The 18,678-nt window shown below is 44.3% G+C and overlaps 1 protein-coding gene across 1 annotated transcript in view; it reads left to right on the top strand.

Moving 5' to 3' along the window:
• Window positions 1–18,678, top strand: part of BEND5 (BEN domain containing 5) — a 1,373,097-nt gene that overhangs the window by 1,071,204 nt on the left and 283,215 nt on the right. The window contains exon 7 of the mRNA XM_074961769.1: window positions 11,117–11,206. Coding sequence (XP_074817870.1) covers window positions 11,117–11,206 — 90 coding nt within the window. The remainder of the gene's footprint in view (window positions 1–11,116; window positions 11,207–18,678) is intronic.

Here is an 18,678-nt window from a genome sequence, read left to right on the forward strand (position 1 = left end):
TTGGGGATCTTCTTGTGGAAAGAGTTATTATTGGTGGTAACAGGAGCAGTGCATCTGCACTGAAAGGGGCAGTAAAACACTGGGTGATTTTTTTTTTTTTAAATAGGTGAAGTGTCTTTTTTTGGTTCATTTTGTGGTTTAATGTTGCAAAAAAATGTACATCTGTCCAAGCAGAAAAGGTGAATGCCCATTGTGCCGTGCTTTAGGGGATGATGTCTAGTGCGTCCCATGTAAAGCAGAGACTTTTAGCAAAACATGGCTAGAATGTTTTTCTGTAGGTAGACTTTACTTTCTTGTACTATATCACTTGAAGGACACTTCTGCATTTTCTGTGATTCTTGGAATGATTTCTGGGGTTCTGGGATTATACATCAAATTTAACAAGATGATATATGGCTTTGAGGAGAGACATTTGATGTACCACTTAGCCTTCCCATAATTTACTGCCTTCCCTTGGTCTCTGGAGAGGAAGGGGTTTATCTGCACTACAACTTGACTTTATAAATATCATAGCAGGAAAGGGAAAAAGAAAGCAGGCTGCGGCCCTGTCTGCTAAATAGTTATATGATAGTGATGCAGGTAGGTGACATTAAATGCTACTGTCTGCAACCTTAATTGCAAGTTGCCATCCCCTTGGCCATTTGAGTCAAATAATGTGCTATTCATATTCCTGTTTTCTGTTCCCTCTTCATGGGATTTTACATTCCAAAGTTCAGATGTGGATGAATAATCTAAATGCAAAGCCCTGTTTTGGAAAAAAAGACATATACGTATAAACTAGCAGTCTTTGCATGCTGTTTAATTTCCCTTCCTTAGAGGAGTATCAGGCATGACAGTGTCATGAAGCCCAGATGGAAAAATGTTTGCTTCCAAGACTTCATGAAGATTAAAAACAAAAAAATGGGTTTGGGGAGGGTGGGGAGAACCTGCTAAACAATCCTTTGCCATTTCTGATTTTCCAAGCAGCTAAGTGGTGTTCTTTGAACTCGCTTCAGAAAATTTTTACCAGGAGCTATTTCTGGCCTTTTGCTTTACAATCATATCCCCGCACTGGGCTATTAAGTTGAAAATTCAGTCGAGCATTAACGTTGAAACAATTTTACATAGCCTCCCCTCCGCAGAGCACCCCTCCAAAATACCCTGCCATTTGGAATAAAGTGGGAGGGGAAGAGTGGGAAAGTGGCAAGGAAGGGGAATGGAACTGGTGCACTGGTCTGGATTTTAATAGGTCAAGTCATTCTGGTAAATAGAATTCAGGCTGTTGCATCATCTTTGCCTAGTTAAACTGTCACCAAAGTTCACTTTGCCACATTCTCTTGGAGATCATTGGTTGTCAGAAGGGATGAAAGAGTCATTGTTGCAAAAGACTAAAGGAGTAAAGGAAGAAAGAAGCATCTAGGCAAGGAGATCATATGTGCATTACACATCCAGAGCCGTAGTGGCACAAAGGTCTGTGGTTAACTCTTTCAGCCTCTACCTTCAGAATGCTTTGGGAGGGGTCTTTTCTTTTGTTTGCGCCCCAGTAGGATTCTCACACATAACATACATCTAAATGCTCCTTTTCTCTCTTTCTAACTAGAATATATTTAATTTGCTCTGAACTCAAGCTAGTCCAACTCCCAGGTCTCAGAGTCAGGGGCAGGGGGAGAACAGAAGGAAAAGTATTAACCCTGCGACATCCTGTCTTTGAGACACTGTGCTACATTAAATTGATTTGCAAATGAAAGCTGAAAGCTAAGCAAAAGCCACCAACCCATTTTGCCTAAGGATGATTATAATGATATTTATGTTCCCTTAAATGATAAACCAATTTGTTATCTGCCTACATAAACATTTGCTTATATGAGCTCCAGAAATGTTTTATTTTTATTAGCCCAAACTTTATCTTTTTACGAAGACACAAGGGCACAATAAAAGTAGCATGCAAATATAATACCCAATTTGTATTTTTCCATGGTCAGCAGAATCCATTTGATAATAGGTCAGTGTACACATCAATAAAGCACACACTCTCACAGGCCCATTGTAATGGTCCTGGTAATTTCTATGCTGCCAGAGTAACGGGGTTAAATAATACTTTAAAACAGCTAAGAGAAATGTAAAAAGAAGTTGTTTTGGGAACAACATGGTGTATAGGGGATAAATGGTAGAATGCTCTCCCAAGATTAAAAAGATGTTGCAATAACGATCTCAGAGAGACCTTTTTCTATGTAGGCCCCAATTCAGCAAAGCATTTGAGTGCATGCTTAAATTCAGAACATGCTTAAGTGCCTTTGAATTCAACGGAACTTCAGAACATGCTGATAGGGCCATAGTAAGCTGAGAGAATCATAGAATATCAGAGTTGGAAGGGACCTCAGGAGGTCATCTAGTCCAACCCCCTGCAGGAGCAATCCCCAATTTTTGCCCCAGATCCCTAAATGGCCCCCTCAAGGATTGAACTCACAGGCCAGTGCTCAAACCACAGAGCTCTGGACGGAAATTCTGCACCTAAACTTTGGAGAGGATGGGTCAAGATCCACGCTTTATAGCTTGGTACCACACCAGGAGTTAGGTTAGGCCATGTCGTAGCCATGTTGGTCCCAGGATATTAGTGAGACAAGGTGAGTGAGGTATTAGCTTTTATTGGACCAACTTCTGTTGGTGAGGGAGACAAGCTTTTTCTTCAGGTCACTTGTCTCTCTCACCAACAGAAGCTGGTCCAATAAAAGCTATTCCCTCACCCAGCTTGTCTCTCTTAGGTGAAAGTACACACCGATAGGCCAATCTATTGTAATTAAATCAAGAGAGTGCCAGTGTCTCCAGAACTGAAACGTAACCTTTTGAGTGGTGAGGAGAGTTTGGGGAAGGGGAGGGTTTATAGACATTCAATTTACTTTTTATAAAATAGATTTTTCATCAGCATGAGCCTAAGCTTTGCTGGGTTCCAGGTGGGGGCAGAAGATCTGAAAAAGCATGAGATGCTGTGGTATTTCGGGCCTGACTGGAAGCAGGCAATACCGAAATTGTCATGAGACAATGAGAAGGTTTTGCTCCTGTTTTGATTTGTTCTAGGAGTAGAGATAAAGACATCAGAACGGCAGGTGAGCCTGGAGAAAATGGACAGTGGGGAGGGTGCATCCTCGAGCCTCTACTTGGCTTGGCTGACAACCAGGAGTTACTGTCTGAGGAACTGAATTGCACTTTGGCAGATGCCCTGTTTCCAGGCTCGAAACCTAGAACCCCACTTCCTTCAACAGAGACTAGAAAAGCGAAAATGCTGGCAGCAGTCCTTTGAAAAGCGTGGTTCAGTCCTTGCGTGTGTGTGCCTGCAGTCCAAGTAGGATCATTTTCACCTAATGCAGCCCATGGCCGCAGGTTTCTTTACACAGTTCAGCCGATATGTCAGGAAAGAAGCTTGTGGGAGGAGGCCTCCGAACAAAGTATGAACAGGCACAACAAGCTTGTGCTTCCTTGACCTACCAAGCCCAAAGGGATTCAAGGTTGGCCAAAATTGCTTTCTCTTGCTGAGAGCGTTGCTGAGACATGCAGTCTTGCCTGAAATGACATTTGCGACCAGAAATAACAAAAAAATAAATGGAATTAGGTGCTAATCTGGTCTCTCAGGAAACACCGGAGTACAGTAAATGCTGTTAAAGTAGGGTAATGAGGTAGAGACCAGGCAGTCAGGACAACAATAAGATCAGCGTTAACTTTGGAGACAGATGTTACAATAGTTCTGTTGGACGCAGAGACGGTGGAGTGAAATGTAATACAGTGGCGTGCTTTGGATTAGACTCTTCTTACTGTGATGGGGTTTTATTCACTCCATGGAGACCTTAGTGATGTTTCCAACTAACCATATTTTGAGTACAAAACACTTGCAACAGCCCAGCTTATACTTCAAAGTACTGGAGACTCAGACAGTGTCGTATTAGGTTATTTTGTCGACAGCCCATGTTTCAAAAAGGCTACGCAAAAATTTATACATGTGTCTTTAATTGAAATGTGACGATCGGTCTGATGAAAGATTCAAAGCCCTGGTGACTGTGGACTTCTGCTTTTCTATGGAAGAGGTAAAGCGTGGGTAGTGGCACTGAGAACTTCCCCACAGTGTCCCACCAATGCATCTCAGCCTTGACTTTGAGGGGCCACCTCTAATAATAAGGCTTGTGTTGCTTTTCTTCCACAGATCTTTGTATCATTACCCGTATCTTAGATGTGGGAAACTCAGGCACTGATAGATTAAATGACTTGTGCAAATTCAATGCAGTGGGAGTGTGACGGCACAGGTAATAGATGCAGATCTCCTAGGACTCCCAGTTCCATGCCCAAGGGAAGGAAGCATAACTGTTGAGAGAAATTTGGGGCCTCAGTAGGTCATATTCACTGGGCCCCCAGCTCTCTCATTTCACCCGAGTTAGACGTTTGGGGAGCTTCCCTGAGCTCATGGCCTTAGTACAACTGTCCCCACCTTACACCCCCCCCCCCCAGCCCTCTCTTCAGCCCCGGAGGGGAGTTTGCTTTCCATGAAGATTCAGTTTTTGGCTTTTCTTCTGAGTCTGTTGATGGTGTCCAGTTGTGGTTTTTCTGAGGCAGCAACCTGAAGTAAAATTGAGAAAAGGGACTAAGAGAGCATATTCTACACCTTCGTCTGGTTCCGTCAGCCTTAATACCATGTATAACTTTTACATCTATGACCATCTCCCGTGAATCTGAATCCTTCTGAGGTGGAAATCTCCCATACACCAGCCTCTTTGCTGAATTCTGGCTCTTGTGGTCTGACCTGGCATCAGGAAATTACTCCCACACTTCGGTGAATTAAGAATCTGCATCCAGCCTCGTGGCTCAAGGCCCATCTCTAGTTTAACCATATACCTATTTTGGCTTCAAAGCCATGTTTTCATGGGTGGCTGAGGTTCAGGGGACCACTGCATCAGCCGTAGCTCCTGGAGATGTTCTTCACAAGCAGAAGAATCCTCTTTGAGGCACTGCAGAAGGATAATCAGGCATGGCAACGGCTGCACCCTTTACAAGAGTGAGCATGTGCTCCCTGCTGTGATGGGTGTGGCTGGTGCAGAGATCGCCTGTGTCCTGGCTATGCTGCCACATTCCTAGTGGATTATGTAGCAGCGCTGGTGTCACTAACACTCCCTTCTTGTACTGGCAGAATGGGGTACAAGCAGCAGGGGCTGGCCCCTGTGTGGATGTGCAAGTTGGAGTTTGCCAGTCTGACCTCCCTCTTTTCCTTTGTGCACTAAGGCAGGAGCAGTTGGAAACTGGTCCTTTATCAGCAGAGGTGAAAGTAAGCCAGTCCGGTCTGGTATGGCGTACTGGCAAGAGCCTTTCCCAGGCTGGCACTTTAAAGGGCCCCGGGCTCCCCGCAGCGGCCGGAGCCCTGGGCCCTTTAAAGCACCCGCCGAGCCCCGCTGCCAGAGCCCTGGGGTAGCGGCGGCAGGGCTCCGGCAGTGATTTAAAGGGCCTGGAGCCCCGCTGCGGTAGCGGCGGCCGGAGCCCGTGGCCCTTTAAATCGCCTCTGAGCCCTGGGGCTCCCAGCTGCCTCTGCAGCTGGTAGCTCTGGGGGTAATTTAAAGGCCTGGGGGCTCCCAGCTGGAGCCCTGGGGCCTTTAAATGATTTAAAGGGTACGGTTATTTAAAGGCCCCGTCTCTTCTGGTCAAGGCCACGCCCCCCTGCTCAGGACTCCGGAGTACTGGTAAGTCCTTTAAGTTACTTTCACCCCTGTTTATCAGTATATATGTTCATTTACATGCTGCATAATTCTTTGTCTCTAGCTAGAGTCCATCAGGATTTCTTTTGAGTAGAACATTTGTTCTGTGCTGAACCTATCACTCAAGTGAATAGTTTAAAGCTGGAGCGGCTGTTGATTTTAACATTATTTAGGTTGGCTTTGGCCACCCTAGGCCTGCACATGTTTTTATTTAAGGATATTTTTTTTTCTTCAAACAAGAGTGCAGCCATGAGAGGTAGGAGAGGAATGTGCATGGGTAGCGAGGCCTGCCACAACACTGCAAGCAAAGAGAACAACTGGGAATAACAGCCAGTGGAACACAATTTGGTGATTTCAGCTCACACCTGGGCAAAAGCACCCATTCCATCATGTGGTGGTGGTGGTTTTCAGAGTGGATTTGAAAAACTTTGGCTGTCTCTTGTGGATAATGGTGTGATACCACTGCAGTGAAAAATGAAAACAAATCTGCAGTAATAATTCAACTCATTTTCTCTTTAATGAAAATACATTCCAGTGGCTATATTGCCATTTAATTTTACTGTTATGAATTTTCTAAATTTGGTGCTGTGCATTTACAAAGCCTTGAATCATAGAATCTCAGGGTTGGAAGGGACCTCAGGAGGTCACCTAGTCCAACCCCCTGCTCAAAGCAGGACCAATCCCCAACTAAATCATCCCACCCAGGGCTTTGTCAAGCCTGACCTTAAAAACCTCTAAGGAAGGAAATTCCACCACCTCCCTAGGTAACCCATTCCAGTGCTTCACCACCCTCCTCATGAAAAAGTTTTTCCTAATATCCAACCTAAACCTCCCCCACTGCAACTTGAGACCATTACTCCTCGTTCTGTCATCTGCTACCACTGAGAACAGTCGAGATCCATCCTCTTTGGAACCCCCTTTCAGGTAGTTGAAAGCAGCTGAAAGTTGAACTCTGTGCACTCGGGAAGTGATGGCGAAAGAAACCTTGCTTTTCTTTATTTGAACTTCTTAAACACTCTGGCATCTGCTAAACAAGTCATGCCTTTCAAATCTCTATAATTTTAATTTTGAGTTTTGCGATTCCAAAATAGGAAGGATTCACAATATAAGATTGAAGTTTAAAGGAAGGCCATTTGTTTTTTGGGTAGCTGTATCAAATAGCAGTAAAGACAGGACCAGATACAGTTTCACTCATTTTGCCTTGAAGTCTGTTGCTCAATAGCTGCCTTTCAAAAAAGATGACTAAGTATCACACTGAAAGAGAGAGAGAGTGGAAAATACTCTCACTGCGTGGGTTAAGGAGAACTCCATGGCTGCAAAAACTGGACTTATTTTAAAGTGTAAAATTTGTGTTTCAGTGTTTGCAAGATACAACTTGGGAAAGTTACAAGACTGAGAATATGTGATCCATACAAACATAGAAATGGTGGTAGGACTGGCTGTATTGGGGATTGGTAATGTGATACATGTGTAACGGGGTACTGGCCCTTTAAGGCCAGAGAGGGTAGTTACCCTGTTCCATGTCTCCCGGCAAGCAGTTGAAGCAATCATTGGGAGAGAGGAACGTGGTCTGGGGAAGAGTTAGTGTATGGGAGAGGGAAGGTATAGGGCCATCCCAAACCATTGTTGCATTGCTCCTTTTAAGGGTCTGGGACCAGGAGGGTTCCTTTAAGGACCTACAGGGTCACAGGCCACAAGGGCGTGCCCTGGGACAGCACCATCTACGGTGAGATTTTCAGGTGTAAATTGCTGCTCTGATTCCAACCCAAGGTCAGAAAAGAATGAAAGCTGTTATTAGATATGGGCCTCAGGTATATAAAGTTCAGATCCCAACCTGAAATTCTCAAGACTATGGGTGTTAGGTCTGAACCCAAACGTCAGTCTCTTGTCTTTGCTATCTGACAGCTGTTGGATGGACTAAAAGAAAAAAGTATGGCACTTGTAGTCCAGTAACCTGTGGACAGGTGTCCACATCAACCCTAATTGGTTCCCTGATTGCCAGCCTCTGAAGGGAAGCTGAACTATTGAACAGGCCAATGGATACTGAACTCGTGTCTCCCGAATCATCGTGTCTCTTCCAGGTTAGAGTTCAGGCATACCTAGAGGGTAGCATAGGGGAGCCTGCATCTTGTGCTGGATCTGTTAAACAGAGAATTGTGCTTTCCACAGCTAACTAGCCAGCATCTGTCACAAGCACTAGCTGCATTTAAAAGCCAATACCAATATGCTTAAGCCCAAAAGTTACTTTTAAAGACAATCTTCCAAAATGTAATTTTTAAGAAAAATGTTTATAAAAGATAACGTCGTGACTTTCTAGTGCAGGTGCAGGGGTGGCCAACCTGGGGCTCTGGAGCCACATGCGGCTCTTGAGAAGTTAATATGCGGCTCCTTGTACAGGCACCGACTCCACGGCTGGAGTTACTGGTGCCAACTTTCCAATGGGCCGGGGGGTGCTCACTGCTCAACCCCTGGCTCTGGCCCCACTCCACCCCTTCCGGCGCCCCCTCCCCTGAGCCGGCCGTGCCCTCGCTCCTCCCCTTCTCCCTCAGAGCCTCCTGCATGCCACGAAACAGCTGATCGGGAGGGAGGGGGAGGCGCTGATCGGCCGGGCTGGTGACATATTACTGTGGCCCTTTGGCAATGTACACTGGTAAATTCTGGCTCCTTCTTGGGCTCAGGTTGGCCTCCCCTGTTCTAGTGGGAGGGTGGTGGGATTTCGGTTTAGATGTTTTCCTGCAGGTTCTGCAACCCAAACAGTGAGGAGTGAAACAGACTGTAAACAAAACTAAACTAACCAGACACCTAACAGTGATAAACAGCACAAATAAAATAAGTAAATGGGTTTTAAAAAGTGCTTTCTATATGAGTACTCCAAGGTATTATTTAAGATCACAAGTGAGGACTTTTTTTAATATGTTTTTGCTCTTGACAATTTAATTATAAAAAGAGAGAAAATCTGTATAGAAATTAACATGAAAATGTGTAAGTATATATTCCCTGTGATAAATACATTTCAAGAATATATATTTCAAGTATATTTCAAGTCCACTGAATGCATCCGATGAAGTGAGCTGTAGCTCACCAAAGCTTATGCTCAAATAAATTGGTTAGTCTCTAAGGCGCCACAAGTACTCCTTTTCTTTTTGCGAATACAGAGTAACACGGCTGCTACTCTGAAACCTGTCATATTTCAAGAAGTTATTTACCAGATTCCATGTAGTAAGGGATTAACCCGTCCTTTGCAGCTCACGCAGTACTGACCCTCCCTAATGTGTATGGAGGAGGAGTGAAAGACATTTTATGGGGCTTGAATGTAGGGTCTGAGCTAAAGCCCACTGAAATCAATGCAATGTCTCTATTGCTTTCAGTGGGCTTTGGATCAGGCCCCAAATGGGGAATAATCTTTCCAGCATTAGAGGAAAATTAATCATCTACTAATCTTAATAATAATTATATAGAGAGAAAGTGTGTGTGTATATATATTATATAAAGTATTATATATGTCATCTCAAAAGCATGGGGCAGAGTCTTACCTGGTGTAAATTGTCAACACCATTCAATTTTATTTTTATTTTTGTGTGATTAGCCGTGGTTGTATATACTGAGTTGAGTATCTGCCTCTTTAATGCTAGACATTTTTTTTAAATAGAAGAAAGTGCAGCTCTAGTTACAGGAGACATCCTGGGCTTCTCTTTTCACTTGACAGAGTTGGGGGCTGATTTATCTCCTTCCTCCTGCATTACTCAGTGTTAATGCTAATGACACAGGGTGGTCATCAGGTTCTAGCTGATGTTCTTGCATTCTTTTCTGCTGCCTCCCACTTTTCTTCTGCAGACAGGGTTGCCCCCACCAGCTGCTACTTTTGTCAGAGACATTCTTTCTTCTATTTCTTTGCCTCTGGGGCTCAAAAACACACCAGAGAAGAGTGACATTAGCGTATCAAAGACTGAATTGATGGCTGGGTTGTAGGCTGGACAGCTGTAGGACATTTAGAGGGACTAAAGAAATATAAAAGAATCCTGCTATGGTCTCTGGTCCAATTGCCTCCAGAGAAGAACTAAAAACGTACTGATTATTATTATTTTTTTGTCATCGTGGGTTTAGATTTGCCACTGGCTGGGATTAGAATGTCTGTAAACAAGAAAATTAAAAAAAAATAATTAGGATTCACAATTTGCTTGCTATTAAAAGAGCCATATTTCTCTCCCTGTGTGTATGTACATACTGTGTGTGAGAGTAATTAAAAATTCATTGTGAATTTTAGATTTATTTGTTTTATATTTTAAAACTTTTTGTCTACTTGAAATGGATTAAACTGAAAACAGAGATGTCTGTCACAATTTTGTCTTGCTGGTTTTAGTGTTACCCCCTTGAGTGTTTTAGATCTAGATGAGATGTGTACCTGAGGTCCTGACCTCATATGGTCATCAAAATTCCCATGGTCCTTTTTGCAAGAGTGCATTTTTTATTGCCTGTTTGTAAGCACTGTCCCTGTGGCAAACTGAAGAAAACATGCCCTCTGCCCCACAGAGTTTACAGTTTTAATAGACAGTCAGGACAATATAGTTTGAAGTATTTTATTTTATTATCCCTACATCGGGGTTGAATTGTTAGATGTTAACCTTAGAGTCCTGGCTAAATTCCAACGGGGTGGTTACATTCTAACTACTAAAGCTCCCTCCCACCCTTTCTGTAATTTCAAATGGATACAGTAAAATTGTCATCCCTACCAACTCGAAACTGTTGTGCCATGTGCTGTTAAATAGCTGTCCTGTTCCCGCCCAGAGGTGACTGCATTTCAGTGCAGGGTGAAGTGCTTTCTATAAAACGATTAGTCTCTCCAGTGTTCCTCAGTGCATCTAGTCCTTGTTTGTTTTGCATACTCTGCTGATTTTGAATATATCTGGTCTATGTTTTGATAGAGACAAAACCGGGCCAAAACAGTGAAAAAGAAAGCAGCATCCATGCTAATAAATGTCATTTGCCAGCACTTTACCTTTCTTTGGCACGGTGCTAAATCTTGTATCAAGTGTAATGCAGGCTGCAATTGGCTTTACAATGTGAAGGGAAATGGAACCCCACTGCTTTTCTTGTAGCTCCAGGACATTTATCACAAGTGAGCGAGCAATTACAATGCAGTTAAACTCACTGTGGTAAATCTTGTTTTTAAAAAGGAAACTAACTTTGTTGTTGCAGCCTTGGCTTTGTGTCATTAGACTTGCGATCCTTGCTGTTGCACTGTCTTTCATAGGGCATGATATGAATAGCTAGCAATGCTGCTGTCATTAATTATAGATTATCCCCATGTATAATGGATGAACAATTTTAATAAAAGGATACGCTTTAATATTAATGGTCCTTTGTGTCCTGCATAGGGGACCCAATTTAAGGATTTTTTTTTTTTTCAGTAAACCTGCGGTCTGGAGCTGAGCAGAAAGTGGTGTTCATCACTGCCCGTGTCCACCCTGGAGAAACTCCCTCTTCCTTTGTATGCCAAGGTGAGTGTCTGCAGAGTCGCCACGTGGAATAAAAACCCAGTGATGGAGGTGTCTCTCTCCCAAGCTCTCTTTTTCCTTGGCCTCTCCTCCTTTGAGCATCTCACGCCAGCGCACTGTGGCCCTGGTAGCGCTGTTTAATTATAAGAAACAGTCTACTTGTCTGAAGGCGTTGTTCTGAGGAGCAGAGCTTTTGGTGGCTGACATGCACAAAGCAGCACTGCTAAAAATAGAAAGAAAATTGCCCAGCTCGTGTTTGCAAAGGGTTGGAATCTGAGGATTCCGGGTAAAAATAATCCCAGTGTGTTTTCATGTAATTTCACTGTATAGGCTTAAAATATTTTAGTTTCGATGCCAAGGGATTGCAATGGGCCCCCAATATCGAATGCAATCCGTGGGCTGGATTCTTGGCTAGTGTAAATCAATGGAGTTATGCTGATTTACTGTATTAGAATCATAGAATATCAGGGTTGGAAGGGACCTCAGGAGGTCATCTAGTCCAATCCCCTGCTCAAAACAGGACCAATCCCCAACTAAAGCATCCGAGCCAGGGCTTTGTCAAGCCTGACCTTAAAAACCTCAAAGGAAGGAGATTCCACCACCTCCTTAGGTAACACATTCCAGTGTTTCACCACCCTCATAGTGAAAAAGATTTTCCTAATATCCAACCTAAACCTCCCCCACTGCAACTTGAGACCATTACTCCTCGTTCTGTCATCTGCTACCACTGAGAACAGTCGAGATCCATCCTCTTTGGAACCCCCTTTCAGGTAGTTGAAAGCAGCTATCAAATCCCCCCTCACTCTTCTCTTCTGCAGACTAAACAATCCCAGTTCCTTCAGCCTCTCCTCATAAGTCATGTGTTCCAGTCCCCTAATCATTTTTGTTGCCCTCCGCTGGACACTTTCCAATTTTTCCACATCCTTCTTGTAGTGTGGGACCCAAAACTGGACACAGTACTCCAAATGAGGCTTCACCAATGTCGAATAGAGGGGAATGATCATGTCCCTCGATCTGCTGCCAATGCCCCTACTTATACAGCCCCAAATGCTGAGGAACTGGCCCTGTTTATCAAGCAAGTCCCATCAGTCACCGCTTACGCTGTGCTCATTATGTTGGCTGCTTACAATGCAGCAGATGGATTTGTGACTGGCCCTGTTGATTTGTAAAGGCCTTAATAAGAAACAACTGATATAGATTCAAGACCTTCTCCCTGTGTCCCTCATGGTGATGTCTCTCCTGCACCTCTCAAGGGAGCTATTGTTCCATAGGTTAGCAGATGTTGGAACTTTTGCTGTAGTCCACTAGGAAGTAGAGCTGCTTCTTCGACATCCACATCAATCTAACATTTCCACCTCAGGAGCCTCTTCTCTTTTAGTCACTGTTGGCCTCTGTGCTGGACCCCTCCCCGTGCTTAATGGTACTGATCTGTTTAGTTTGGCTAGTTAGGCTTCTGTGGTCTCCTCTGCTCCACAGATGGATGGGGACAGAATCCTGGCGTATGATATGGAGAAAAGTGGAAAAGGGAGGTGGAGAGTACTATGTCTATTACACTTTTCCTTCCCTTTCTATACCTCTGAGGAACCCTCTCTCCAGGGGCTCCCTGACTGGAGACAACAGTTCACTGCAGCACCTTCCCTCCCACAACCCAGTGGAACCAATGTGGATAAATCAGGACTCACCCATTTTTTTTCCTGCTCTGCATTTCGAACCCCTCCTCTGTCAGGTGCATTCTGAGGAAACTGACTAGTAGAGATATTCACAACAGCTGTGCTGCCAGGAAGGCAGTCATGGAAACAGGATCCAAAGTGGAGGACCCTTATCTTCATGCTGATCCTACACTTTCACGGATCCCATGAGATCTGCTAATCTGGGGACTGGACCCCTTCTGCAGGACTGTGCGGCAGGGCAGGTAATGCCCTTCACCTGCCAGAACAGTGCCTAAGACTCACTGAATGGAGGTTCAGAGGGTGTTCCCATATCCTATGCTGGAGTAGCCAATATAGGAGATTATAGGGCACTTGGTATTTATTAATTAGTGTGTATTTATAACTGGATGCTGTATGACTTTGTTTGATGCTATGTGTAACTGTTTGTGTTGCCCCTGCTAGGTCTGGGCTGAGCCACGCTGCTAGGGGGATGCTTTATAAATACTGTTTTATTGTGGTGATGAAATACTATTAAACAGGAAAGGAGCAAAATGTGCAGAAGAGGTGACAAATGTAGCCTGATGAAGGAACTAGATGGAAGTCATCTCTGATTGTCTTCCGGAAAGACTTTATGCTTTGGGAAGAAGAGTGGGAGTTGAGGGGCAGAGGGGGAGAAGAAAGCAAGCCAGTCTTGGAGAAGCATATCAGAAGCTTGCTGTGACTGCCATTACAGTGCATGCTTGACTCGCTCAGCAGTGCAAGGATCTGAGCTGAGTGAACTCCACCATGCACTGAGCCACTCTGTTCAGTGCAAATGAAGTTGCCTTGTGTGTATAATTAGTGTCATAAGGAGTGATGGGAAATCACAGCTCCCCCCTCGCCTCCGGAAATGGAGTGCATTTCAAGTTCAGTTCGACATTGTTTCTGACATTGCCAAAAGTAAAATGAGGTATTAGCTTTAGCTTTGGAAATTTTTGTGGAAGAAATCGGATCCCTTGGTAGTTAAGCTCCTGGAGTGAGAGCGAAGTTATTTTCGAAATCTTGTTAGACATTTTGGCAGAGTTCGATATTTCAGTTTAATATCTGAATCCAAACCCAGTGCATTCAGCACATGGCCGTTTTGCCTGGCTTACAAATTTCTCCTGGATGGTTTGCAGCGATTACACGTACAACCTGTAGCATGCAGATATGGCAGGCTAATCCCACAGATTAGATGGAGTGTGAATCTGGGTGCAGACATCATCTGATGTAGGGAGGGGCTGGGCTGTAGCTGCCAAGGCCTGAAGCAACAGCAAATGAAGGAAACAACCACCATTGAGAGAGGGAGGTTGTACAGCCAATTTCCCTTAAACTGTTTGTTTTTGTTTCTCTCAGTCTTGGTTGTCTGATTTACTCAGAAACCTCAGTTCAGTCTCCATGCCCTCACCTTCCTAATTCCTGCCTCCCACTCCATTCATCTCCCTTCACACCCCTTTACTGTGTCCAAATGTAACCCAGGCCTGCTTGGGGTGGTGCTCTGTCCCCAGAAGTGGCACCTAGAGAGCCCAGCTAGAGATGGATGACTCTGCTACAGCCTTGGCTAAGAGCCAGGTGGCTTTTAGTTCATGTATTAGAGGCACATACACTAAGCGTCTAAGGTCCCAGGTTTGATCCCACCTGCCTACGACCAGGGTCTGTCAGCGTTATATAAGCTTCGTGACTAACTGCCCTTGTCTGCAGTAGAGAACTCTGGCTAAACAGTCTCTCCAGTGCTAGCACCATTGTTTGGGGATCCTTGACATGCCTCTGATGCCTTGTGGGTTTTTTTTTCCACCAGGTCACATTTAAATCTGGTCTGAGCACCAGTGAGAGTCCCAGTGTCAGAAAGACTTGGGCAGCTTGGGAGCTCAGAACATGTTTACCTGACACCAGAGCAGGACTGCCAGAAACTATCCAATTCACTAGGGCTAAGTCTACGCAGCTCACAGCCATAAGCCTCCCAGCCCTACTTGCGGGGCTCAGCCTCGTGCTCTAAAATAGCTGTGTTGTCAACGCTCGGGCTCTGAAGCCTTGCAAGGCTTTACCAAAATCCCCTGGAGTAGACACAACTTCTGTGTCTCCTGCTGTCAAAAGTGTGTCTTTACATGCTACCCTCACGCGCACGTTCCTTGCCTCCCTCCCCCACAATACTTTCTCCTTCAGATACGCTCCTCCCAGAAGGGTTTTGAAAACCCTCATCCTGCCCACCATCCAGAGCGGGAGTGAGGAAACGGAAAAGGAAAAACACATAAATGGAACTAATGAAGCGTGCCCTAAATATTCCTGCTCCTTTGGCTTGCCATCTGTGTGGCCTGTTTAGATTAGAAGCTCTTTGAGGCAGGGAGATTCTTTTTGTTGTCCTACTTTCCTTCAGAATGGCCACCATACTAGCACTATGGAAATAATGATTACGGCCTACTCAAAGGAGATTTGGTAACTTGGGTCAGGAGACTCCAATATAAAGGATTTTTTTTTTTTTTTACTTCCCACCCTGAGGTGAAGTGAAAGTCAAGGGGGCACTATTATTAGTCTTGGCCCACTGTAACAGAAAGGATTAATCTGTCACTTTGGTAAGAGAATCCCAATGAAGCATACTTCTCCGTGTCTAGAAGGAAAATGGGAGAATTCCTCGCCAGGTGTGCATTCCTTTGCCTCCTAGAAATGGAGATCAGGTCGATGCAGCTTGAATTTACTGGAATATATCACTAAAACAATCATTTCATTTCATATTCTGGCACTTTGCATCCTGTAGTATCACAGTAAATCATGTTATTTCATGTCAGGTCCTAATATATCACTGTACGGCTTACCTCATGGGGCAACGGCACAGGAGCTGATCCGTTGTATTCTACTGCATCTGAATTTTTTCTTGAGAAGCAAAGTCCTTTCTTTCAAACGTGTACCATACTGGGTGTCAAGCAGCTAGACAGGCAAAATGGGCAGGAGGCAAGCACTGACCAGTAGCAATAGTGAGTAGTCTGGGAGCAGGGGATGTAGTAGTTTATAGGCAACTGGAATTAAATGGGAATATTTGCCTCTTGCAAGTTGAGTCCATCAGCTAGTAGTCAAACCAAGGGCAGATCTAACACGCTAGGAGCCCTATGTACCACTCTGATGGCACAATGGATAGTTAGAAGTGAATCTAAGGGACTCCAAATTAATCTAATTTACATCTTCTACTGACCGCTCAATAGATTATTCCTGCCTATTTCTGTAGGGTTCTTTTTCAGTGCTTGCCACTGTAGTGTACAAGTGTGCTATGTTACAAAGTGTACAGACAAGGATCTCTCTCTGGCCTGAAGAACTTCTGTTTTCTTGTTCGTTATGGTGGGAGGTTTACGTCAAAGATAGCTAGGCTGCTTCTGTGAGACTCCCACCCACTTACTGACGTACACCTCCTTCCCCATCCTTTCTGAATTTCCCCTAGTGAGTCTAAGGAAGTCCGGAACTGGTGTGATTTATATGCCAAGGGACAGGCAGAGAGGGCTGTAGCATGAAAGGCAACAGGAGAGTTTAATCCACACCGTGTTACATCCTCCCCTTCTTTGGCATGTAAAATACTCTCTCACTGACAAGTAACTTATACCACCCTTCCCCATCACCTCTGAACGTGGCCCGGTGCATGCATCTGATACATTACCCACAGAGGAGACCTGAGCCAGGATCTTTGTAGTCTGTTTCCCGCGGCTCCACAAAGGGAGCCAAAAACGGTTTCTGCTGCTGGCTGAGCTGGTACAAAACGATACAAATTCTTTTTCAGCTGAAAGTTGCTTTGTGCTGATGCTGTTACAACAGCTCCCTTTAAAAGCTTTTTTTTGGTAAGCAAGGGCCCTTACTCCTGCAGATGTCATCAAATATCCTGGGCTTGGATGTCATCCCTCTGTTTCCTGGGCAAATACTAGCAGCCCAGCCAGACCTCCCAAGAATCCATCAAGTAGTTCATCCAGCCACCCGTCCAACGAACGACAACAAATGCTTTAATAATTTCACAGTTGCTGCAGCTGCCACGATACTAACCCTGAGCTTACTTCCTAAAAATAAAAAGAAGAATCCTGAATGACCTCTTCAGATTTATGAAGAATCTTTTGTGTCTCTCCCCCCGGACCCCTTTATAAAAACTAAAATAGTACTTTAGGATATGTGGGGTTTTTGTAAACCTTTCCTTTAATGCTTAATAACCTATACAGTACATCTAAGTGTGTATACCTGCCTTATCGCTCAAGGGAAAACAATGCCCTAAATCTTTGGTTGCTAGGCTTGTCAGAATTGTTGCTGTTGGGCGGGTGGACGGGTGAGGAGTAGGTTGGAAGGTAGGCGTCTGTATTATTTTCCTGTATTATTATGTGTGTGTATTTTTACACTGTTTTCAGTCTGTTCTTCTGCGGGTGCTGGGTTTCACAGGCCCTTTTCGGCTCAGCTGGAGCCAATGCTGCTCAGTGAGGGTCTAGCAGCAGGGAGATCAATGGAGTTAGTGCTCCCCTTATAGGCTGAATTCATCGCTCGTGCTGGTGTCTCTCACAACTAGATTTGCTTCCTTCTCCTTGTGAAATAACACAAGAATTGATCATTTCTCCGACAAGTGATTTTTGGAATCTGTTCTTACCCCCGCAAAAAATTAACTTAAAGAAAAGAGTCAGTATTTCCCACATTTGCTCCTCAGGGCAAATAACTCATTGGCTCTCACCGATATGAATTCTTGTGGTGAAATAATACCAAAAAAGGACATATTATCCATCCAAAAGCCACCCCCAGAACCTTTACAGTGGCTCTGATGTCACCTGATATCTGGTTGTGTGCTGAGGGAGTTTTGTGTCACATTCCAAGAATTGTGTTTGTATTGTGTTTGGAGTCTTGATTTTTCTTTTCTTTGGGAGAAAGAGGGCATCACACGGGTGTTCATGTAGATGGAGAGTGGCACTGGTCCCGTGATGGTCAGCATGGTAAAGTCTATGCTTTATGCCTTATTTTTTGCACCAGTTTTTGTGTGTAGTCTTCGCATATTTTAGCAATGTACATATATGCATAGCTTCCTCCTCGCCTTAGTGTGTTTTGTTAGCAGTTATCTGGTCGGGTTCAGTGCATCATCTAATGCTAAAGGGCTTCTGACTCTTCAAATTTTAATGGCACATAAATGAGGTTTCAAGCCTTGTAAATTACAGCTTGTAGAGGCGTTGCACTGAATCACTAAATCTCCCTAAGCAGCTTCCCTTGTTTGCTTCCTTTGTTAGGCATTTGCCAGTATGGCACCCACCACAAAGTCTGACTCCAAAAAAATGAAAATATGCGCCCTGAGCTTCTGGCTTGAATATACTCTGCCAGGCTGGGATCCAGCTCCCTCAGAAGATGCAATGCAAGAGGGTAGGGAGGCGCAGATCTCATCTTGAGCTCACCACAGTTTGACCTTGAGCTGACATTGAAGTGTACAGTCTGAAAGGGGCACAGCCGCTCCGAGGCAGCGAGCTGAAGAAAAACTGACACTGTTATCCACAAGAAGTGGAGCCAAAATGGCTTTTAGATCATTATTTAGGCGACTGCATCCTCACTATACCAAGTTTGGTCAAGTGGCATGAAATGAGAATCTGGGCTATGAAAGGCATGGGTTTTGTTAACATTTTTATGTCTTTATTTTGAGCTAGTATCCTCTTGCCATCACGGTTGAGAAAAAAATAGGAACGTTTCTAATAAAAAGTTGATGTGGAATTTATAGAGGGTTGGAGGGTCATGGACTAACTTCTGTAAGAGAGATGTCTTCCTGCCAGTCTCCTTCTCGGGGTTTGTTGCTGGCTGAGAGTTGAATTTTCCCTCTAA

This window comes from Natator depressus, chromosome 8, assembly GCF_965152275.1.
Source record: "Natator depressus isolate rNatDep1 chromosome 8, rNatDep2.hap1, whole genome shotgun sequence".
Lineage (NCBI taxonomy): Eukaryota > Metazoa > Chordata > Testudines > Cheloniidae > Natator > Natator depressus.